Source organism: Phytophthora ramorum (assembly GCF_020800215.1).
Source record: "Phytophthora ramorum isolate Pr-102 chromosome Unknown Phyram_PR-102_s0003, whole genome shotgun sequence".
Lineage (NCBI taxonomy): Eukaryota > Oomycota > Peronosporomycetes > Peronosporales > Peronosporaceae > Phytophthora > Phytophthora ramorum.
Window position 1 is genome coordinate 4299396 of NW_027150649.1, and position 24724 is coordinate 4324119.

Sequence of the window (24724 nt, forward strand, 5' to 3'; positions counted from 1 at the left end):
ATATCTAAGATGGTGTTTTGCACCGAGGTCACATCGGTGTTCGTGGGAGTTTTTACGCGTGCGCAATATTTTTACGTTTATGATGGAAGGTATGGATCTTGGACACCGTGAAGCTTGACGGAGCGGAGGGAGGGCAGCACTCTGGGCGAGACCGGAGCGGAGACTGGAAACCACTTGAGGGGTAGAACGAAGATTCGAAAGTGATTGATTGAGGTTTAGCTCGCTAGCCTTCTCGCTACTCTAGACCTACTGGATCACACTACTTGATTCTTTACTGGATACTGAGTTACTTCAGCCAATGAGAGAGCGCCACGTCGAAGCCCATCTTGTACCTACAATCTTGTACCCACAGGTGGGTAATCGACAGTGGCGTAATCGGGTGGCGTAATCGGCGTGGGTTCGGATTGGACCGGTCGGGTTAACGGTTCACGGTCAACAACCGATACCAAACCGGTAACCCTCCATACCCTCAATATGCCCCCTCAATGCGAAGTCCCATGAATGCCGAGAGCCGCCGTCAGCTCCGTGTGGCGTGGTCCCGCAAGCGCCTTCGTTATGATGTCCGCCAGCATCACAGAAGTCTCGCAATACTCGAGCTTCACTTCACCGCGTTTCACTTCGTCGCGGATGTGGTGGTACTTGATGTCGATGTGCTTGGCGCGGCCGTGGTTCACCGGGTTCTTGGTCATCTTGATGCACGACTGGTTGTCTTCGCGGATCATGAGCTCGGGTCCCGTCTCGTTGGCAGCCGCCAGAATCTCGCACAGCAGGCGATGGATCCACTTGCCCTCTTGGATAGCCAGACTGAGCGCGATGTACTCCGCTTCGCTCGTAGACAGCGACACGCTTGACTGCTTCTTGCTTCCCCAGCTCACAGGCGCACTCATCAGCATGAACGCGTAGCCTGAAGTGGACTTGCGGTCCGCGAGGTCGCCGGCCCAGTCCGCGTCCGAGTAGCCACGAAAGTCGATCTTGTCGCCCGGCTTGAAGCAGATGCCATGCGTCTTGGTGCCTTGCAGGTAGCGAAAGATGCGCTTGACCGCAACCCAGTGTTCCTCTTGGGGGTTCTCCATGAAGCGCGACACATAGCCAACGGCGTACGCGATGTCCGGGCGCGTGGCGGTCATCAGGTGCATCAGCGCACCAACAGCTTCGCGAAACGGAGCGTTCACCTTGGTCGCCGCGTCGCTTGGAACCAGTCGAGTGCTCATGTCCACCGGACTCACCACAGCCTTGCACTCGTCCATGGCGAAGCGTTTCAGGATGTCGTCCACGTAGCGACGCTGGCACATGGTCACGCTGCCGTCCGGGCCGTCCACCAGCTCGATCCCAAGAACAAACGCGCACTTGCCGCTGTCGGTCATCTCGAAGCGCGTCTTCAGGTCCGTCTTCGTGCGTGCGATCAGCTCGGCGAACTCCCGGTAATCAGCACGTCGTCCACGTACACCAGCACGAGCACGCACTGACCGTCCACCACCTTGATGTAGAGGCACGGATCGAAGGCCGACACTTGGAAGCCGATAGAGCACATGAACTCGTCGAAGGTCTCGTTCCACACGCGCGAAGCTTGCTTGAGACCGTAGATGGCCTTCACCAGTTCCAGGCAGTCGAAGCCACCATCCAGTTCGACGCCTTCGGGAACCACGCAGAACACCACCTCCTTCATGACCCCGTACAGGAACGCTGTCACGACGTCGAGTTGGTCGAGGGGCCAGCCGAAGTACTTGGCGATCGCGATGATCATGCGCAGCGTCACGTACTTGACCACGGGCGAGAACGTCTCCGTGTAGTCGATGCCGTACTTGCTTGAAGCCTTAGACGAGGCGCGCCTTGTACTTCTCGATCGAGCCGTCCGCTTTGCGCTTGATCTTTGTAATGGGTCTGCTTAGACCACTACTTAAGCTTACACGTGTGCGCACGTGTAGGAGGAAGCGTAGGAGTAATTTACTTAAGTTCAGTATACTTGTATCCACGAGTATACTTAAACCTAGATAAAAGAACCAAACGAAAGCTTTGGTGGTAAATGAGAACTGTATTGATTGTAAATGGGGTTTCCTCCTAAAACTGATATTTCTAATGAGAGGTTCTGCCATTGGATGGCTGACAGAACCCTATCTATTGAATGACTCTCATTGGTAGAAAGGTGTTACTTTCTACCAGTCATATGCCTTTTGCTATGAATGTGGACCACCCTGTGGTGGTCACTGAATGTGTGCCTTAGTGCATGTTGCACTAAGGTAGGAGGTGAACCGAATGTGTAGCCCCGCTACACCATCCCCCGTTAGGATTTGACGTGCCGGTCTCGACACGTCAATCCGTATTTTCTTCGGGAGAACACGTGCTCATTCCCAATGAGCACGCCAACGACGTCTTCGTCCAAGACGCCGGCCGCTTCGGCAACAGCAAGTGCTGTCGTCGCCTCCAAGGCGACGACGGCCACTGCCTCAGCCACGACCGCTACTGGCATCGCCTCGATGGCGATGCCGACAAGCGCGGCAACAGAGAGTCGCCTCTCTGTTGCTGGGTACCACTCGAGATGGCATGAGAAACATGCCATCCGAAACAAGACAGGCAAGATCATTGCTGTCGAAACCGGAGTGGGTATCTATCTCCGGGTGGAGAGGGAGTTCCCCTCGACTACGGAAGCGAAGTCGAGGAGGGGGAACTCGAAGGAGACAAGGACATCTGTCTCCGGGCCACACTGACCCCAATGTGGGTCTGCGTCGTCCACGCGAGGACGACCCGAACGCTTCGAGCTCGAAGCGTTCGCGCAGCGGCAGTGGAACACCGCTCGCTGCCGCTGGAGCCTTGTCGATCCGCGGGATGGAGATGACTCCACTCCATCCGCTGCTGTTGCGGTCTCGCGCACTGAACCAGTGCGTGAGCCGTGGATGCCGTCTCAGTCTGAGATCGGCAGCCGATTCGGTGCGACCGCGCCACCGAATCTGTACGCGCTGTATTCGTGCAACGCCATCGTTGACGATGACGTCGCGAAGCGAGTACACTTTGATCCGTTAACGAATCAAAGGCGCGACTACTACATCGGGCTCTTCCATGAGCTCCGATGGTTGCGAGCAAGAAGACTTCTCGCAGAAGCAAAGTGCCCGAGTGGCAGGCACTTTGTCAAAGTTGGAGTGCCTTTGTTGAAAACTTCAACAAGAACCCCGCTGGCTATCGCGACCGGATTAGCCAGGCGCGGGAGCGCTACGAGAAGTTCTCGAAGCGTGGTAAACTTGAACGACTGCACCATGGTGCAGTCGGTATTGGACTTCCTTGCGCAGTGCCTTATGACACTGCTTGTGAGTACTGCTACCTGGAGCAGTACGCATCACCGAGCGGGACGTCAACGGGTACACGTCCATGTGTGTACCTGACGACCTCAAGACCCTGCGCGCCAGTTTTCAGGCGCAGGCGTCTTCTAGTGCTGCGGATAATCGCAGCACTTATCCGAGTGCTGTAGGCGACTACAGCGCTCGCCCAAGTTTTACGCCCTTCGGCGGAGGTGGCGGTGGCGGCCTTCGTACGCCGTCACCATTTCCGGAATGTCCTCCATCAGGACATTCCGTGATTCCCACGTATCGTGTTGGGGAGGAAATCCTCTCCAACGAATACGAAAATGAACCGGACCTCGGGTCTGGTTCCGATGACCAACAATTCGCTGGACGATCCAGCGAGTTGCCCCGCGTGCGTCTCGCAAGGGGGGGGGGGGGCGGGTAGACGCCCCGGGTTTGGTCAACCAAACCTTGAGTCTCGCTTGGAGGCTGTTGAGCGTCTCCAAGCGTCGCAGTTCGCTGCTCTGCGTCAGGAGCTGAGCTTGTTAAAGGCTCAGCTCGCGGAGGTTGCGCAGACGACCTCGAACGTAAAGGTCGAGGTCGGGACGAGACTCTCTGGCGTCTCGAAGCGCGTCGCCGCGCTCGAGAGCGCTTTGGCGAGTCACCAACGTAGGTGACTCGTGCTGCACGTACGGCTTCAGTCGCCAACGTAAAACGTTGGGTGCAAGCGCATGCTGGACGGTATGTCCAGTGTGTACGCGTTGCCATGCTTCGCCAACACGGTGAATGGCCCAATGAAGCGCGGAGCAAGCTTGCTTGCTCCGAAATCGGAAACTGCATGTTTAGCTAGGTTCTGAGTAGCTAACAGAACTAATGAACCAACTTTGAATTCATTTGTGTTTCCCTGCCGATGTTATCGGCATTCAGCTTCTGTCGATCGACAGAAGTGCTATTGCATCTTGGACAAACCGAATTACGGCTTGTCGACGCTGGACAAAGTCCATTGCATCCGAGCTGAACCCCTGGTTCAGTTCGTGCTCCTTGTTCGCAGCAGGCCCGGCCTGCGCGTGATGTCGTTGGTTTAAAGTGTCTACGCCCGTCGTAGACACTGTTGTCGTCGCCATGACTGCGCGCAGTACGTGCGCGAGTCGTCACAGCTGATACATTGCTTGTATCAGCGTGCTTATCCGGTGTTTTGAATTAACCGGATATCCTCCCCCACTTAAGGAAGGAGCTACCGCACCGAGTACGCTCGGTACGCGTGGGTGCCTCATGGCATTCACGTAGAACGGTGTGTGTCCTGTCGAGACATGCACCGAGTTGTTGATGGCGAACTCCGCCATCGGCAAGCAGTCGCTCCATTGATGGAACGAGTGCGCGTAGCTCTTCATGGTGTCAACCAGCACGCGGTTGACACGCTCTGTTTGTCCGTCGGTCTGCGGGTGATCCGCAGTCGACATGGACAACTGCGTCCCAAGAAGTGTAAACACTTCTTGCCAGAATCGCGCTGTAAAGCGCGGATCCCGATCCGACACGATGTCGAGTGGCATACCATGGTGTCTAAACACCATGTCGACAAACAGACATGCCGTCTGTTTGGCTGTCACCTCGGCTGGTACTGCAGCAAGATGCACCATCTTGCTGAAGCGGTCAACAAAGACCACAATACCAGTCCTCCGCTTGTTGTCTTGCGGAAGACCAAAAACAAAGTCCATTGAAATGGACTGCCAGCACTCCGGGGTCGGTAGTGATTGAAGCGGAGCCTGCGAGTTGGGCGCAGGCTTCACGCGCTGGCATACCTCGCAAGCACGAACGTACTTGCGTACCCACTTGTACTGGTGACTCCAATAGAAGTCACGCGTGAGAAGCAAATATGTCTTCTCACGGCCAGGATGTCCCGATGTCGGGGCATCGTGGTACTCGTACGTGATCTTGAGCTTCAGTCATGATCATCCGGCACGACAATGCGATCTGCGTTGTCGTCGACTGCGCTGTAAAGCAGCAGACCATTGTGTACACGATAACGGTGTACACGGGCACGAAGGGTTTGGCCAGCTTCTGACGAGACTTGTCAGAAGGTGTGGAGAAGTACTCCACCAATTGCTTCGCATCCGCATCATGTGCGTATGCGGCCTTCACTTCGTCCAGCAAGGACGACGAGGGTGTAGTCGTCCTGACGACGCCAACTGCGTTGGCGTCGGCCTCTTGCACCGCATAATCTGGTCGACGCGAAAGCGCGTCGGCCACGACATTCAACCTTCCAGGTTTGTACTCAACCTGGAAGTTGTATTCAGCAAAGAATGACAGCCACCGTGCCATTCTTTGTGATATGTGCGGCGACTTGATCGCCGTACGCAACGATGCGTGGTCGGTGTAGACCACGAATGGTCTACTCCCAAGTAGATACACTCGAAACTTTGCGAGTGCATACTTCATGGCAAGGAGTTCCTTGTCATGTACCGGGTAATTGCGCTCAGCTGGCTTCAGCTGACGCGATTGGTAGTAAACCACACGATCACGACCTTCGTGATCGAGTTGCATCAGTGCGCATCCGATCGCGAAATCGGATGCATCGCACAAACGTGGAATGGGCGATCTTGGTCGGCCACCGCCAAGATCGGCGCCTCAGTCAAGCCCTGCTTGACTGCTTCGAAGGCCTGCTGACAATCAGCAGTCCATTCCCATGCAGCCTCTTTCTTTAAGAGCTGCGACAGCGGGCGAATCTTGCCCGCGTAGTTGCTCACGTACTTGCACAAGTACGTGGCGAGTCCAAGGAACTGCCGCAGTTCCTTTACGTTTGAAGGCGTAGGCCATTCATTGATCACTCTGACCTTTCCTGGGTCAGGGCGTACGCCGTTCTCCCCACGAGACACCCAAGTACGGGTATCTCGGTCGCCCGAAGATACACTTCTTCAGGTTCGCGTAGAGTGTGCTTTCGCATGAGCTCAAGCAACTTGCGGAGATGTTCTGTATGCATCTCCACATCCGATTTCCCGTTCACAGCCCGGCTGTGAATGAACACGTCGTCGAAATACTCGGTGCGAAGTCGCGCACCGAGCGCAACAAGTGCGTGACGCACCTGTTGAACGTCGCTGGGGCGTTCTTCAGCCCCTGCGGCATCACGAGCCACTCCCAGAGCATGCCGCTCGGAGTGCTTACCGCCGTGAGAGGGATATCACTCTCACGAGGATCTGATAGAACCCGTCTCTCAGATCCAGAGTACTGAAGATAGTACTCGAGGTCATCGAATCGATGATCACATCTTTCGAGGTATCGGCGTCTGCGCCGGTACCGTCGCATCGTTCAGCTTGTTGTACGCATGAACGATGCGCCACCCGCCCTGTGGTTCTTCACACAGAACGTAGGCGCGCTGTGCGGGGACTTCGATTCCCGCACTTGTCCTGCATTGCGACGACTTTCAAAGAAGTCGTCGATTGCCTTGACTTGCTCACGCGGCAGTGGCCACTGTCGCGTGACGCAGTACTTCGTTCCCGGCACGAGATCAATCTCGTGCTGAACACCCTTATCCTGCGGTAACTCCGCAGGAATGTCGTCCGGGAGTACATCCTTGTACTCACGCAAGACCTTGTAAAAGGGGCTCGCCTTGAGCGAGTCCCAGCCTTGCTCGTCGAAGCGTTCCTTCTTCGACTTCGCGCTGAGGGCGTCCGCGCCCTCAGAGATGAGCTGATTCAGCTCTTCTGCTTCACACGTCTCTCTCGACGTCCGAGAGGATGCAGATCTGCTCGATGCGTCCATCGTGCAGTTCGCGAGCGAAACGCTTCCAGCTTGTGACTGGGAGCGACATCAACTCCGACGCTAACGTCGGAGGATTATTCAGCCTCATCTTCTTGTATTGGAGACCAATACTCGTACGCGTCAAGACATTCAATGTCTCGACGGTCGTCTCCAACTCCTGTGTCTGCCCGGCAGACACTGCTTGTAGCGTCTCGGTCCCTGACCGAGACTTGCGCAGCTTTTCTGCTTGCGCCGTTCACTTCTCGTGCGGAGCCCGGCTCCGCGAGTTTCTTCTTGTCCAGGCCCGGCCGTGGACAGTGTTCCTTGTATTCGCCGGCGGGTTTTACCCGCGGGCGCACGCGTTCAAGCCCGGCTTGATCGCGCACCGCTTCGTCGTGCAGCCGGCTGCACGCGAGCTCGCAAGCATTTCCGGTGCGGGACGTTTGCAACCGTCCGCACTGCTTGCAGCGTCGGCTCCCAGAGCCGACGCGTCTTCTTTACCTCTACGCCTAACGGCGGAGTGTCTTTCGACCAATTGTGTGTCGACATTACCTGTCGACACTACCGCGTCGCCGGACGCTTCGAGACCCTCTCGAATCGGATTGAACCAGGCCCTGCTGATTCGGTTCACATCTTCTCCAACGACTCTCGCAGTCGTTGGCGTTCGCTTGGGGTGACCGGAGACAGCCGCATTCCGCGCTGTCTCTAGTGGAGGGCCGCATGCACCACGTGGTGCATGTGCTGCGCCGACAGGGCCATCGCTCTCTGTCGCGCTGCTGCTCCCGAAGCGCACGATCGTGCGCTTCAGTCGATCACCGGATCATGCCGTGCAAGCCACGGCATGCCCAACACCATATCGAACTTATGTCCAGTTCCAGGACGATAAGCTCGTCGACGAACTCCTTCTCTTGATAGAGAAGCGTACGCGTACGATACGCTTCTCGGTTCTAACAACGACACCCGTTGCTAGCCTCACTTCCAATAGACTTCGAGGTGTTTCCACCTCCTCGAAGTCAAGCCTTGGAAGGCTCTGCAGTCGAACAAAGTTGTTCGACGCTCCACAGTCCACTAGAGCACGAAGAGACTTCTCTCTCTTCGAGCTTACCTTCAGGATGACAAGGTTCGGCTTGTCATCTTGCTTCTTGCAGTGAGATTGACTCTCACTGGGGCAGCGATCTTCATTGCAGCGTGTCCGATGTCGACACGCTCGATCGCATCACCAGCAGGGCGCCCCGCGCCTGCTGGTCTTTAGTTTTGTTTGCCCGTGACGATACCCAGTATCGCCACGACGGCTCCTCGCCGCGTGCACAGGTGCTGTGCACTCGCGGGCATAGTGACGATGTTTCCGCAGCGGAAACAACGCACATTCGTTGATCCACGACGCTGCTGGGAACCAGCAGCGTCGCACTCGAGAGGTCCATTGGTTCGGGACCTCCCGACGGCCTTGCCACCGGTCGTGGCATCAGCCGCGGGGCGTTCACATGCAGTTTAGCCTGCCGCAGGCTAAACTCTTCTTGCATTGCAAGCGCAATTGCAGCCTCGAGAGTATTTGGATACTCTCGGAAGAGATAGGTCTTCACAGGCCCATCTCTAAGGCCCTTCATGAACGTGACGACCTTTGTCGCCTCGTCAATCGGGGGGTCACGATGTTCGAGACCAAGTACCGTGCTCTTTGGGCGTAAGCAGCACGTCATGCTTGCCCTGTTGCAGATCGAGGAACTCCGCCCTCGATCGGAACTCGTTCTGCGGGGGCTCAAACGCTGTTTGAGCTCCTCCTTGAAATCCTCGTACGTGCTAAAGCACGTAGGGTCTGTGAGTCGGCGTCCGTACGCCCAACTCCTGCTCGTCCGCCAAGACATGACATGGCGAACGCAACCTTCGACAACGGGTCGACGATACGTCGAGCCGTAATGGCAGTGTCGACCTCGACAAGCCAACGGAGGAGAGGTTCTCCCTCTCTTCCAACGTAGCTGCTTACGTGGAGTTTCAATGACTCCACGCGCGGTGTGGCCGATGGCGACACCGAAGTTCGAGCAGCGGTTTCACGCTGTTCCTTCACGATGAAACCCAGAGCAACACCGTGTTGCTGTCGGTGATAGCGTTCGCAACATCGTTGCTACCGCCGCTTCCCCAATGACTGTTGACAGTCGTTGGGGCCTCCCACTCTGGTTCCGACAGGGGGGGCAGTCTGCACGCGCAACATGCGTTGCAGAGTGTTTGGGCTACCCACGGACATGTTACTGTCCGAGGGCAGGTTCTCAGCCCCGCGTTCGTATTCCATACGAACGTGTTAGTCGGTCGTTGGACGGACTACAAAGTGCTACCAGGTGTAATGGGTCTGCTTAGACCCACTACTTAAGCTTACACGTGTGCGCACGTGTAGGAGGAAGCGTAGGAGTAATTACTTAAGTTCAGATACTTGTATCCACGAGTATACTTAAACCTAGATAAAGAACCAAACGAAAGCTTGGTGGTAAATGAGAACTGTATTGATTGTAAATGGGGTTTCCTCCTAAAACTGATATTTCTAATGAGAGGTTCTGCCATTGGATGGCTGACAGAACCCCTATCTATTGAATGACTCTCATTGGTAGAAAGGTGTTACTTTCTACCAGTCATGCCTTTTGCTATGAATGTGGACCACCCTGTGGTGGTCACCTGAAGTGTGCCTTAGTGCATGTTGCACTAGGTAGGAGGTGAACCGAATGGTAGCCCCGCTACAGAGGACGAAGCCCGAGACTGAAGTGGCTTGGGTGCGCAACAATACATAGACATCATATACAAGTGCAAGGTACCGTCCGATTGTAAGCCTTGTCCTGAGAGAGTTACCATTGCCACAATCTTAATTTACTTGGTTTGGTATGTGGCTCTTTCTAGTAGAAATGTCAGGAGGGGGTGAATTCAAACCAGCGGGCTTAAGATCCGTGTGCGAAATATGCGGACTTAAACCCAGGACCAAACACGTCCTGAGGATTTTGTGTGTGTGTGTGTATGGCTTGCGCGATACTAGTAGACTTCATGTTAATTATTTGACGATCCGAAGGCTCATGATATCCGTTCTCCAGGCCACAACTGGTGGCCGGCACTTCAAAGGGCTCTTCGGCGCCAAGTTGTTTATTGTACACAGGAGTAAACATACGAAGGGGTAGGTGTTATTATCCTACTGAGGGCTTCTCAGTGAGGAGAGCAATGAACCGGAGGCTAGATAGCAGCAAGACCGCACGGTATTTGCGGGGGCGAGCGCAGCGACGAGTATTCCAGCAAAGCGAGCACTGCCTTGCCCCGAGTTTATAACCGTTTCTCTCGCATGAGCGTTGCGAATGCCTACCTAAGCCAATCCTAAAGTGTATCCTCAGATTTGCTCGATTCAACAACAGTATTTTACAAAGATTTTGTATAGAGACTTGTCTGAGTCTATATGTGTATAGAACCGGGTTAATTGCCGTGACGGGGCTTCCAAATGGTTACGGATGCGATGACTTTCACAGTTATGGCCATATTTGAGGGAATTTCGAAGATACAGTACACACCGATACTGTAAAGCTCTTCAAGCCGTGACAACAGCAGCAGCAAAGTGGCGATCTCTCTTGCGACTCCGCCATTCAAGTCTGGTACAGGTGTTAAAAGTCCACGCTTACGTTCAGATTTAAACCGCGGCTAGTGACAAGAGCACTCTCCGTGGAGGTGTCCCCTGCTCATGGGCAAATACCAGTACAGGTAGTGTAAACTCTCAAATACGCTGTAGCATTGCCACGTCAAGGCTGACATCTGGGAGACGTTGAAAATTCCACAGCTTCCCACTCACCGACTGGTACTCCAAGCACAATTCATGATTACGACCCATGTATGTATGTAATGCAGGATATGTACATAATCTGAATTGTAATTCACTCCGCTTCTATAGTATCCTGAGTCAGTTCGCACTAGAGGTAAGACCTGGGATCAAGAACTGGCTTCCACCTTCCGAGCGGGGTCCTGCGCGGAGCCATTTAGGTCGGGGGCGAGGAGGTAGGGGGCCTACTTGGCCACCGAAGTCCCTCTGGCGGCTCCTAGAAGGCCTCTCGTGTGAAGGATGCAAAGGCTTTTACTGATCGGTCGGCCAACCCCCAGTCACCGTTTACTGCGCGAGAGGTCTTGAGTTGGCTATGGATCTCCCCTTGGAAGGATAGCTCTTCATCGCGTGCGCGAAGGGCGGCGCAAGCGCGGCGTGATTCACAGAACCCTCAGCAACGGCGTGACGCTTTGAGTCCAATGCGGCCAAGGCAGAGGCGTCCTGGCACAGTTCCCTCCCTCGAAGCACGATGTCATCGTGACTCATAGCCTAGCCGTCGAGGCCCGAACCTACGAAGCTACAATCTGTGGTGGCCGCGACGCTCGCTGATAGTCAGTGCGGTGGCGAGTTCGGTGTTTGAGCTGCCTCGAGCGTCAGACACCCCGAATTTGATCTTCAGTTCCGCGATACCCGCTCCGTTGTGCCCCGTCGGTGGTTAGGAATCCGCCGGCAGACTGCGGCACGAAAGACGTTGAAGTCTCACAGCGGGAGGAAGAGAGAATAATATTCTCTGTGTTTATATAACAAAAACGTGGCCCCTACTTTGAACACACCGCTTCTAAGTACTATCTTTATAATATAATATAATAATATAATATAGTAAAAGCTAGTATAATTAGTATATTATATTATATTATATTACAGTATAACGCAGTATACTATTATGATAGTATTTCTACTTCATGCAATACAAGCTAAATGTCCATATTACTGTGAGGTATTTAGTGGAGCTCGCACAGTACTACGCTCTGTGCTTTTGCAGATCCCACGCCTTCGCGGGATTATTATCTCACCGTCACGGCTGGTTGCTGGAAGCTCAACGGGTGAAGCCGACTCCAGTAACATTCGAACGACGCGCCAAAAGACACCCAATAAATGTTAAATAGGTCATAAACATCAAATAGAAGGCCACCTTACCACCAATAAATTTTAAATAGGCGACGCAAGATGCAATCGACTCGTAACATCGTTTCTCGTGCACTATTGAAAACCTTAACAAAATACTCCCAGCCTATCAATAGCCATCGGGATCTGGTACAGACGCCGCCTACATGCATTACAATGCCGTTCTTGCATCTCGGTTAACGCAGCTAACACCACCATGGCTTTGCTGATTATGTGAGCGTATTATTATTATACAGTCACACCTCTATATTGATCCGAGACGTTGTTTCATTGAGAGAATGTGTCAGATATGGAAATGGCTACATTCACATTCGTGTAAAAGAAAGGTTTCCAGTGATGTCTGCCGCCGCCGCTTCACTACTTGGTCTAGCTACCATTGTCAAGGTCTGTATTATTTCCTGTTCCCGCTTTGTATCTGTAATAGAAACGAAGAAAGCTCCATACAATAGGCGAGTGCTGTCGATGCTGACACAGGGGGTTTGTCGTTCTTGTCGTCCACGTCACCATCCACCTCTTCAGCATCATCGTCCTCGGCATCGCCTTCTGGGAGCTCGTGAACTTCAACGTCAGAATCAATCTCCAAGTAATGGGCAACACTATCGTGGGCGCTAACCCCCTCCAGCATGCGCACAATATCTTTACCACATGTTCTTCAGCAGCCAACGCATACTCCCCTGCCTGGCGGAGTCTACGATCCTTGACTTCACTCAGCAGTTGCGTATTCAATCGGCCGTCACATCGCCCCAACTATCGATGCTGAACTGGATTGCCTCGAGAAGGTTCAGTTTCCGCTTTATATCGCCTTCCATTGCGTCAAGGCACCAGCGGACAAATCGACGACGGTAGCGTGTCTTAAACGATCGGATAATGCCTACAAATATAATGTCAATCAGTAAGTTCACCAAGCATTAGCCAAATATGTCAGAAAGCTTACCTGCATTTGGCGTCCATTTAGGGAGTTCCCCCACCGTCCGGGGCTGTCAGTTAGAGAATAAGGAGGGGGTTAGTCAGTTAGAGAACTTCTATAGTGAAAGTCATATAAACTCTTTTGCACACAGAGACGACAAACCAGATAAAGAACGCGTAGTCAGGTAGTTAGGGAGGTGTGACTGTACATGTATTTATAATACCGGTAGTTACTATTGTGAAAGCCATGCAGGATGTCCTATAAATTTGCAAATCAACCGATTTACAGCGCTATTAAGAAACGCAACCCCCGACTTGCTATATATAAACGGGGCTCAACTTAATGTTATTAATAGATGTTAATTCTTAGATTTGAAGTCTGTTTTATCAGCGTCCTCTCCAGCCGATTTATAAGTAACTCCCTCAGAATGCCCATGCTTGGCTGGGCATTCGGAGCGTCCACAACATATATAAACGCAGAGTCGAAGTAAGGATTGGGAGTTTTGACAGACTAGCAGAACTAGGATTAACGAAGAGCATGATAGCTTTGAGAAGGTCTAGTCAATAGCTGAGGCGAAGGTGATCTCGGCTCTGAATAGGTACTCTACGAAGACGACTTGGCCCGACATGAAACTCTTCATGAATACGCAAAGCAGGTACAGCTGGTGGCAATTAAGCTTAGTGTAGCGTTATTGCTCTCTAGCGAAAATCTGCCGAGTACACCTAGGGGATTCTGAACAATGACTGGTGGCTCCATCTCTACCGCAAAACCACACAACATAACCGACCTTATTTAATATTGACAACTCCGAGCTATACCCCGATTGCAATCACGGATTGCCTTAAATTAATGCGTTACCCTCGCCCTCGAAGGTCCAATTAAAAGGACATTTGGAAAGGACAAAACAGTCGCCGATCACAATATATAATGTATAATACTAGTAGTACAGATCACTTGAGGTGCGATCACCGAAAAAACGGTTTATTTTATGTACAGCTGCTTAAGCGTCCATACCGGTATTTACAGTTTGGGAAATGATTGACTCGCGCCTACTGTCGAGCTCGAGCTTGGGCGACGACATGTACGAATACTCGGGGCTGGGCAGACTCGTTAGCGACTTCTTGTTGTCCATGTGGGTGGTCATATCGATGCACACCGAAATGTCGCCCTGCTCGTCATCGACGCCGTCCGCGTCCTGCAGTGGGTGCGTCCTCGGGTCGTACACGCGATAGAGGCAGAGCGTGAACGTGTTGGCGGACACGAAGAGGACGTTGATGGATATGATGAACCAATTGGTGATGAGGATGCCGTACACAAGCCATATCGAGTTGTTCACAAGCCCGGCGATCACCATGTGCACGTTGATGAAGGCAGCCGACTTGTGCTTGAGAACCTGGAACAGCTTCTCCATGGGTGCGCCGTACAGGCAGATACCAGCGCAGTCAGCGAGGATGCCGACGATCGTGCCGACACTCTTGGTCGATTGGCCGGTGTGGCCCAGACCGCCCACGACAGTGTAGACTGTGATGAGGACCAGGACTGCAAGGAACACTGCCAGCGTGCGAGTCACGTAGCGCTTGTCCGAGCTGTAGTAGGTATAGACGGACAAGAAAACAATCGCACAGCACTCTCCATACAGGAAGCAGGCGAAGACCGGGAACCACATGCCCTCAATGTAGCCGTACATCATCCTGAGGTCACGAGAGCGTTAGCGAGTCACTTGACAAGGCGGGACCTTGAAGACGCTAACTTACCACACGTGCGAATTTGCGAGCAATGCAGCGAGAGGGAAGACGGACGCAACGCCGACATGCTTCTGCTTGTGGATGCGGTACATGAGCAGCGACGGACTGGAGACCATGCAGATCGTGGCCAATCCAGCGAGGACCCGGAACATCATGACTGCCGGGCTGGACATGGTTGTTTGTAGGTTCTTGGTGAGGCAAGGTGACGGTAGACGGTTGCGCTTGTCCCTCACGGCCAAACGAATAATGACAATGGACCGACAGCTCCTTCGTGGACAACCGGGGGGAACTCGCTTCGGTACGACAGGGAGCTGTGTCTCCTCGTGAAGTTCATACCTTTTTTGCCCACAAGTCGGCAGCTGCAGGTGCCGCAGAGTTCCCCCAAGTCCACGCAGAGTACGTCCTTGTCTCACAGAGTCAGCGAGATCATCGGAACAATCCTGTGGAGTGCAGGGTGAGGCCATGGTTTCTACACGTCGTCGTCCAAGCGAGTCGATCACACCTCGGCGGTCTTCGTCATCGGAGGACACACAAGGCTTCTCTTCGTGAGCCAGGCCTCGCGATTTGAACCACCGACCACGTTAAACACGACCGATTCTCACCAAGAACGCTTTGATAGGACGCATGGTACTTGCAAACGAAGCAGGTTAACTCGCATAAAGTATTTCTTCGTGCTGTAATGGAACTGCCAGCGCCACCGAGATAGCCCAAGGTAGTTGGGGTTGCATCCGGAGGATCTCGTCGAGCGAATCATTTACCAATTTGCAACCAACGAGTCGCGTAAGTCAGCGAATCGATCAAGCTCACACTCATACCAAGTGACTCCAGCATGCCGTCGCTGCAGCAGCTCTCGAAGGTGGCGGTCATGCCAACGCGATTCTCAAACATCTCGGCGCCGTTGGCATTTCTGGAGAAGATCCACCACGTCGAGATCAACACCACCACAGAGCACGCTGGCGTCGTTTACTACCAGCTTGGCGTGTATCTCAAGCACAACGATTCGCACATTCCGACGGTCAAGGTTACCACATGCGGCGAGCAACCCGACTATCAGCTTGATAAGCGCTTCAGCGACTTTGCTAGCCTACGCCACGACGTGTGGTTCCACGCCCAACGAAAACACGAGGATGGCAATCGATGCGAGTACTGTGGCGACTTCATGAGCTACATCGTGCACTCGATGTCGCAGCCGCGGTTATTCGTCAAGCTGGCGACGAGCGTGGACGCACGCAAGAAGTTGCTAGGGAGGTTCTGCAACGCCTTCATCGAGAACACCCTCGGTGACAAGAGTAGTTGCAGCGGGTACCAGTCTATTCCACACATCGTCGAGCGCTTCTTCAGGCAGGACGAGGCCTAAGAGCAGTCTGATACTGGCACTAAGTTGCAAGAAAAAAAAAGAGTTATTCCTTTCTGTATTGGTACGCCTGGGTTTTCACTCTTCGATGACTTCAACTCCCATTCATCACGCAGGACACCGCCACGCTTGTTGCAAGGAATGACCGGGCCCTCGAGACAACTTAAATGTCCAGAAGCAGTCGCTCCGGGTTCTCGATCTTGTCAGCAATAGCCTTGAGGCACGTGACACCCTCACGACCATCGATGAGACGGTGGTCGTACGTGAGCGCCAGGTACATCATAGGACGCGCAACCACCTGGCCGTCCACAACCACGGGGCGCATCTTGGTGCCGTGCATACCGAGGATACCCGACTGCGGCAAGTTGATGATAGGCGTGCCCATGAGCGAGCCGAACACACCGCCGTTCGAAATCGTGAAGTTACCGCCGGTCATCTCCTCGAGCGTCAGCTTACCGTCACGTGCGCGGGCTGCAAGCTCGGCGAGCCCCTTCTCCACATCAGCAAAGCTCATGGACTCCGTGTTCTTCAGCACGGGCGTCACCAGACCCTTGGGGGTCGACACAGCCACGCTCATGTCCACGTAGTCACGGTAGACGATCTCTTGGTGCTCGTCGTCGATCATGGCGTTCACGCCGGGGACCTCCAGCAGAGCCGAGGCGCTAGCCTTGACGAAGGCCGACATGAAGCCGAGCTTGACACCGTGCTTGGCCTCGAACGCGTCCTTGTACTGCTTGCGCATGCCCATGAGCTTGGACATGTCAACCTCCTGGAACGTCGTGAGGCTGGCCGCCGTGTTCTGCGACTCTTTCAGGCGCTCGGCCGTGCGCAGGCGCATGCGGCTCATCTTCTCGCGACGAGACGCACGCTCGGGTGTAGCGAGCAGTGGGTTGGAACCCGCGACGGCAGGCTCCGGGGTGGCAACGGACGTCGGGACCGCCGCCGCAGGAGCCGGCGTCGACACGGGAGCGGGCGTCGAAGCAGCAGCGGCGGGGGCTGCGGCTGCGGGAGCGTCTCCACCCTGCACCATCGAGAAGAGCGGCACGCCAATCTCCACGGTCTGATCCACGTCCGCGAGGGTGCCGGTAATGGTGCCGGCCTTGGGGGCACGCACGTCGACGCTTACCTTGTCGGTCTCGAGCACGACGACGACTTCATCCTCAGCCACGTAGTCTCCGGCCTTCTTGAGCCACTCCACGACGGTTCCCTCCGAGATGGAGTCGCCCATGGATGGCACAGGGACCGTAGTCTCCTCTCCGATCGGAGCGGCAGCAGCAGGCGCCACCTCCTTGACCTCCTGCTTCGTTTCCGCTCCCGCGGCGCCCTTGACGATCTGGAACAGCGGCGCGCCCACCAGAACGTTGTCGTCGATGGCTGCGAGCTGCTGGCCCAGAGCGCCAGCGAAGGGCGCGCGCACGTCCACGCTCACCTTGTCGGTCTCGAGTACCACGACCACCTCGTCCTCAGCCACGGCGTCTCCTGGCTGCTTGAGCCACTCCACAACGGTTCCTTCTGAGATGGAGTCACCCATGGATGGCACAGGTACATCGGTGGCCTCTCCGGCGGCCGAGAAGGCGCGGATCTGCAGCCTGGAGACGGCGTTCACGCGCGCGGGCACCGCGCAGGCCACACGCAGGTTCATGGCGCCAGACTTGGACGAGCGCACGGCCAGGACGCCGGCGCTGTTGCTGAGTGACGTGATCGAGCGTCGCGCGGCACCGTTCGCACGCGTGGCGGCGCGGAGTAAGATGCGTCCGGAGCCGTGCATAGTGCAAGAAGTGTCTTGCTGCCGGCGGTTCTGATTGGAAATTGGAGGGTGATGTGGGGCGGTCGACCGCGAACCCATTAAGCGCATAAATTACGTGAGGGACGCACAAAATATGCGCTTGAGAGGTGCACGTTTGGGTGACGACCAGTCCACTTGGACTTTGTATATGGAGGTGTTGGAGGTGCAGGTAAACGCTGGATTGGATGAACGCGGGCGCATCGTGTGGTGACTTGCGCTGAGTATGCCCGAGCTGCAACTTCGACGTCACGATACTACTTTTCAGCTGGTCGCACGGTTTAACACGCATGACGCGTCTCACGTGGGAACTTCAGTTTGGCTTTGCTCTCGGCGGCAGTCCGCCGAATCGTTTGGCGCTATCGATCATACGAGCTGGAGTCGGAGCGATGGAGGATGAAGACTACTGGTACTGTTCACGCGGTGGAGCTTTGCAACGGACGATTACCAGTTGTGCGATGGCTGTAGAGAATGTTTACAGCATTCCAAGCTGTGGAGGAAAACTTGATTGTGAGATAGCCAAGATTGTCAATCACTTGTGTCGAGCATTCGTACGACAGTTTGACGACAGTGCTAACTAAGTGATATCATTAAAAGTATCCGGCAAGCGCGACAAAACTGCACCAGATCGTTCAAGTAAGTGCATTTATGCTTGGCGTCTTCTCTTCCTCTGCCTAAATGCTAAATTGCGAGCGTTGTTGCTCTGTTCGTGTTCTATCTCTCTAACTAGATGAAGCATTGTAGTGATCTTGAGTTGTGTTAATCAACGAGAGCGACGAGAAGAGCTAATCGGCAGACCGCTCACCCCAGTAATGCACAGCATCGCTGCCTGCTGTACAGTCATTGAGGTAGGTGGTTGCGCTCCAGTCTCGCGTTTAATTGCTGCAGAAATGTGCTGCATCATAATTCGCCACTTTGAATAGGTTTGCCGCTTCCTCCTCGTAGATAGATCATCTGTGCCTGCTCCTCCCTGGTTGCGCTCAGCTTCGATGCGCTTCAGACCGGAGAAAAATGTTTTCATGCCATCAATGTAGGCGACAGCGAGTGGGAGTTTCTTCTGTCGGAAGATGTCTTTAAAAGCACTTCGATAGCCGCTGAGGGTTGTAACCTTGAGAGTGTTTTCAGTGTCGTTCATCTTAGCTAGCAAAAAGGCCTCAACATCTTTCGGCGTAAATACATTGACGTCAATTTCACCGTTAGAGTCAAAGTACCTCGGAGAATCTGTCTCAGTCGCATGAATCCATGCAGCAATGCCGCGGCGATAGCTGCAGTAAGCCGTTTGAGTCCTGGAGGTTGTACATGCGCGGCGACCGTTCTCCGCATTGAGAGACTCGGTGGGTGGCATTGAGGAGCTCGGAGTAGCATTGTTGCTTCTCGCAATAATGATGGGGTCTTCGGGAGAGGACGGTCGCGCAGAACGGGATGGGGGCAGGGGGAAATGCTGTGGGCTGAGGGCTGGGAACTGAAGACTATATGAGGTGCTCTGAGCGATTCTTGCCAATGTACCGGTCTATCGTACGACGAGTTGTCGTACGAAATGCACGTCAAAAACATTGTTGACTAGAAAATAGGACACATAATAAAACCTAGTATTAAAAAATCCAAGTCCGATTTGAGAATATAGTTTTAGCGGTTAAAAATAAATTTATTACTACTGCACAACATGAATTTGACCTAAGAAAATTGCTGCAGACTGAAGGGGGAGCAATGCCAACTACTCTACATGTCGTTGCAATCAATAAATATAGATTACAAAGTTAAAGTTACTTAAAATAGACCGAGATTTTCCTGCAACTGACGGAGTCTTAAAATAATACATGCGCTTTGTGACAGTGAAGACACTCTGCTTCATTCAGCACAAGTAAATATAAACTCCAAAGTTAAAGTTACTTTAAATACTCCAAGAACTTGCTGCAAGCTGAATTTGTCTAAAAATAATCGAGGAGATTTCTGGTAGCGAGGGCATCTACTCTGCACCATTGTACAAAATGGTACCAAGTACCTGTCTTCGCAACACCACCGCTGCCGCAAAAAGTGTATTCCAGCTACGAAGATGCCGAGTAGCCCAACACAACTGGAACCGCAAGCAGATAATCGACATGACAAAGGCTCATAACAAGAAAAAAAGTTTAAGGATATTTGGCAGCGCGATTTCAAGTATGACAAATATGGACTTACGCTGAACAACCTGCGGCCTGCGTGACGCGAATAGTGTTCACTCATAGCGCACCACCGGCAAATTCGGCTGTGGTATGAGAATTGGACTCGATGCCGTAGATCCTGAGGTTTGTTCTGGCCCGTGGAAGGTTGTCCATTTGGATGATGACTCGCCTCACCACAACAACCCCCCCCCCAAGACGCAAGCACTCATCTAGGTCACCGGCGTTTCGATATACAACGATTGACGTCTTGAAATCTTTCCATATCAGATTTGATTGTGTCGCAAAGCGCGGTTGGTGTATCTCCTGAAATTGTGGTGACCACGCTTAAGCGTGCCGATCCTAACACGTAAATCAAGGCGAAAGACATATCGAATCGGAACAATTTTGAGTGGCAACAAGAATTGGCAGGCGACACTCCGACTGTTCTAAAAGAACTGAGAGAACACGACTTTTTCTACACAGTCGAATTTAACAGTGACAATTCAAGATTGAGGTACTCATGGAGATGTTTTACGTTTGGAACTCGGAAGGTTTGATAATGGATTGTACGTACAAGGCCAACGAGTACGACCTTCCTTAGCTAGATATCATTGCTGTGGCAAACATGAACACGACTCGAGATTGTTAAATTCAAGCTTTTGTGAAGGGTCACACAAAGAATGCCGTCGACCGTGGCTTCGATTACACGAGGAAGAAGTTTGCGAAAGAGGACGTGTAGGCTACCGAGCGGTTGCTGGAGGTGATAAACGCGTCTTCAACGAGCTCGGTACTCGTGCACATTCCCAAAGCCAACACGGTGATGAAAACATTTCGGAGTGTAGTCAAAGAGGCCTACAAGGATCTTGCTAACCATCAGCGCTACCAGATTTTTGTAATGAGCGAGTGCAAACCATGAGTTGTGTGTTGCTGTGTTGGACCGGCTGACGAGATTGTTAGTCAAGATTTACGACGTGTTTCGATGGTATCCACACCGACGCTGCCACACCCTCGAGAACCATCTTGAGTCTCTACAAACCCCTGCCCCAAATTACGAGAAGAAGCTGCAGATGCACAACAAAGTCCGGCAGTATGTCCCCGGGGAGTACGATTCGGACCCAATATACGATACGCCCAGCGATAAAGAGGAGCGGCTCGCAAACGAAACCAAGCAGGCTCGTCGTAAGGCGAGTCCCCAGAAGAAGACAGCCTCCACTACTTCCGCTAGAGCCGAAGATGTCCCCACGGTGTCACGTGATACACGAGTTGTTGAGACTCGAATTGGTTGCTAGGAAATAAAATTGAGAATGAATTAGACACGAGCAAATACAGCTAGCTACTCGTCGGCCGTGGATCGGCTGATTGAACTTGAAATGAATCCAGTTGCAATCTGAGAGTAAACGCAAATCCTAAAGTAAGTAGTTGACCTTGTCGTAGGAGTCTGCTGGTGGATTGCAGATCCGATTCGTGCTCGTTGAGGGTTGAGGGACGGTTTTAATATTGAATGTAGGATAGGTCGTGTGTAACCATGACACACGGAGTCCACAAAAGAACAAGCGACTGAAAGCAAAGACCTCATGAACGTAGCGGGGCCCAGTTCAGCCCAACCGAAGACAAGAAAACAATCTCGGAAGCGTACCAAGAATGGTAAGTACAACTTGAATGATGGCAGTTAATCAAATGATGCTTTCGTCCAATACCCAAATTATCAAAAATGGATCCTTCATACCCAAAATTATAAAAAATTACCCCTAGATCACTCATAAATACGTCAATTTGGACCTGAAGGAATCCAAAATGGAATCTGGGAATAGTTGCAATCGCTTCAGCAGGAAAAACTATGCTAATGGAGCCATAAAAAAATCTAGAAAATTGTATTTACAGGGAGACAACATTTTTAGAGGACCGAGGCCTGGTGAGTATTTCACTTTTCAATAGTCTGAAGGCACCATTCGAAAGAGGAGACGAGTACAAGCACCTTTTCGTTCGACGTCGTCGCATATTAACCACCTTTTATTAATGATATTTCAGCATTTAGAGGAATAATATGCCAATACTATTTGCCTTGACTTTGTAAAGCTTGGGACAGCTTCCGTATCCGTCTGCTTCGACGGTGCCAAGCCATAGCTCTTCCGGTTCGTGTTGGACCATGCATTGCATACGGATTCATGAAGCCTAAGCCTTCACCAATGATACGACTGCTCATGCGACGAGCACAATCTCAATAGCCACAGCCATCGCTCGCTTGCAGCGTTGCGGGTTGTTGCCACAAAAGCACGGTCCGAGATACCCAAGTTGCATGGAGCTCGTTAACGGTTGTAATATTCCCGCTGTATCTGCGAGGCAGTAGTGATACATGAACCTACAAAAATCCGTTAAGATATGACTCGCCACAACTTGGCCGGATTGGCAATGAGCCATGCACCCAATAGACTAGTGTGTCTTCACAACAACAAAACATCTCAACAAATAATGACCCATGCACGCCTTTCATCGAGACTGGCAATATTTGATCGTTGAAGTGCCGGTGCTGGATCATGCGCTGTGCGTTGAGGCACAGTCTGCTGTCACGGATGCATGTCTAATGGTAAAGGTGCCGTCCTTTGGCAGGATAAATAGTGAGCCGGAACGGCCGTGGCACGTTTGCCAAGTAGGGCTCACCACCAGCCACACTACGACGAGAGCTGCAGCACGTTTAGGTGGAGAATCACGTTGCAGTGTTCGCCGACGGAGAAGGCGCAGCGCGTTCGTCGAGAACGGCGAGCAGGATACCGTCGGGACATGTCACTCGACGGGTGTGCCGTCAGGCTTTGCTTGCTGGTCTAGTTCCATCCGTCACGGTGGTTTCCGGTTGATTGCCTTCGTCCGGGCGTTTCCCGATTCGATGGCTTTGCCTTTCACGCACCCAGCAGGAGAAAAAGATATGGTTCTCACGTTGAAGGCCTGGATCGGTAGTCGGCTAGTCGCCTGCGGCCTTTCACCGCACGTCCGTTTTCCGCTTGGAGGGGCGTCTCATTGCCGTAACGGCCGGCAAATGACAGGCGAGTTGCTAGTCAACGAGCCCCACGCTGCGGCGCCATGCGTCTAGAAAGATTCCGTCTTCGCGGTGTCGTGCGCTGACTCGGACTCTGCAAAGCACCGCGCGCCGCTCTCGCTGAGAAACACACGACGCCAGGTTGAAAGGCTCGCCGCAGATTTTTGATGGCCATCACGGCTCGCACCCACAATAGAGACTCGCATCCTGCTAATCGGAGGAATGCACCCCTTATTGGGGGATCTCGAGGCGACCGTTACGCGAATAAAAAAGGCCAGTGCAAAGAGGCACGTCTTGTCGCGGCGTTGAGCCAACAGACGTGCAGATCTGCCCAGGTGGTCGCCTTCGCCTTTCAGAGCTGGCGCCAGGAGAGAAACCGACACCTCTTTACGAGTCGAGGGCCTCATGAGGTGGCTGTCACTTTGCAATCCGCAACTCCGAGCCCCAAGCCCCGAGACCGACGCGCATCAAGCGAGAGCGCATCCATTTCAAATTATCCGAAAAAGTATCCGCGACCGCACGACTGGCTTATTCGCACAGGTCATCCCTCCCGTGTCGGCGATTTGAACCCAGCGCCACCCAGCACTCACGTTCAGCAGACGGACGACACGCAGGCGGGGCGACATCAATACCCCTGTCCCGCAATTTAACGCCGCGTCGCACTCGAGTCTCGTCAATACTGCAACCCATACAAATAAAAGGCAACTTGTGACGCACCCGTTCATTCCCCAAGCTGCCACGTCACCCGCAAGTCGCCCCACTGTACCAATCCACCGAGCCATGGAGCCGCCGAGCCACGCGCGCCTTGTGGCCATGCGCCTGCTGAGCGCCTCCAACACGCCCGAGCGACACCACGCGGCCAAGAAGGCGGCGCAGCTCTGTCTGTCCCCCACAGACCCCAGCGAGGACCCCGCGCTGGCCTCGCCCGTGCTCACGGGCAAGGCGGCGCCCGTGACATCGCCCAACCCGGCCAAGACGCCGCTGCCGGGGCTGCAGTTCGCCATCTCGGCGCAGCGCGAGCTGCGGCTGCCGTCCTTCTCCAGCACCTCGTTCGAGCTGGAGAGCGGCGCCACGGCCGCCAGCAGCGCAGACGAAGAAGAAGAGGCCCAACAGAACCCCGACAAGGCTGCTGCACAGCACCGCAAGAAGGGCACGCGCCGCGGTACGCTCCACCCGGAGGCCAAGAACGTGCTCAAGGCCTGGATGTTCTCGCCCGAGCACTTTGCCCACCCGTACCCGAGTGAAGAGGAGAAGGAGGAGCTGGCCAATGAGGCCGGAATTGAAGTCAAGCAGCTCTCCAACTGGTTCACGAACGCCCGCAAGCGTCTGTGGCAGCCTGTGCTTCGCCAATCTGGCGTCGAGGTCAAGAACTTCCTGTCAACGGGACGCGGCGGTCCGCGAGGCAACAAGCTCGACGTGCCAGCCAACCTCCACCAGCTCGTGTCGCCGTCGCCGGTTCCCAGTCCGTCTACCTCGCCTCGCAAGCGTTCCTGGTCAGCCATGCAAGTGAACTCGCCGCCTTCGTCGGTCACTTCTCCGGACGAGAACAAGCCCAGGAAGAACTCGGTGAGCCGCAAGCGCTCCAAGACCAACGACAGGAGTCAGGAGCAGATGCCGCAACTTCAGGACCTTGAGCTGCTGGCTGCCACGTCACTACTCGGGCTGCAGCACCAGACCCAGTCGGTGCATTGAGCGCGAGAGTGCCAAGCACCTCCTTCGTGATATTTATTTACTCTTATGAAGGCAGTTGAAGTCGAAGTACAGCTAGAAAAAAAGTATCTTCAATATGCCAACCATTC

At 53.6% G+C, this 24724-nt stretch overlaps 4 protein-coding genes across 4 annotated transcripts; 2 read left to right on the top strand and 2 right to left on the bottom strand.

The window, feature by feature from the left end:
• Positions 1-13871: 13871 nt before the first annotated feature.
• On the bottom strand, positions 13872-14789 carry KRP23_4367 (Bidirectional sugar transporter SWEET3b; the record flags this gene model as incomplete). The annotated part of the gene is made up of 2 exons (XM_067889314.1): positions 13872-14562; positions 14626-14789. The coding sequence occupies 2 exons, from the start codon at positions 14787-14789 to the stop codon at positions 13872-13874; spliced, it is 855 nt and encodes a 284-aa protein (XP_067748485.1).
• Positions 14790-15445: 656 nt separating this feature from the next.
• Positions 15446-15973, top strand: KRP23_4368 (uncharacterized protein; the record flags this gene model as incomplete). Its single annotated transcript, XM_067889315.1, has 1 exon — positions 15446-15973. One exon carries the CDS (start codon positions 15446-15448, stop codon positions 15971-15973), a length of 528 nt encoding a protein of 175 aa, XP_067748486.1.
• Positions 15974-16133: 160 nt separating this feature from the next.
• KRP23_4369 (Dihydrolipoyllysine-residue succinyltransferase component of 2-oxoglutarate dehydrogenase complex, mitochondrial) lies at positions 16134-17738 on the bottom strand (the record flags this gene model as incomplete). Its single annotated transcript, XM_067889316.1, has 1 exon — positions 16134-17738. The coding sequence occupies one exon, from the start codon at positions 17736-17738 to the stop codon at positions 16134-16136; it is 1605 nt and encodes a 534-aa protein (XP_067748487.1).
• Positions 17739-23705: 5967 nt separating this feature from the next.
• Positions 23706-24617, top strand: KRP23_4370 (Homeobox protein Meis3; the record flags this gene model as incomplete). Its single annotated transcript, XM_067889317.1, has 1 exon — positions 23706-24617. The coding sequence occupies one exon, from the start codon at positions 23706-23708 to the stop codon at positions 24615-24617; it is 912 nt and encodes a 303-aa protein (XP_067748488.1).
• Between the last annotated feature and the right edge of the window lie 107 nt (positions 24618-24724).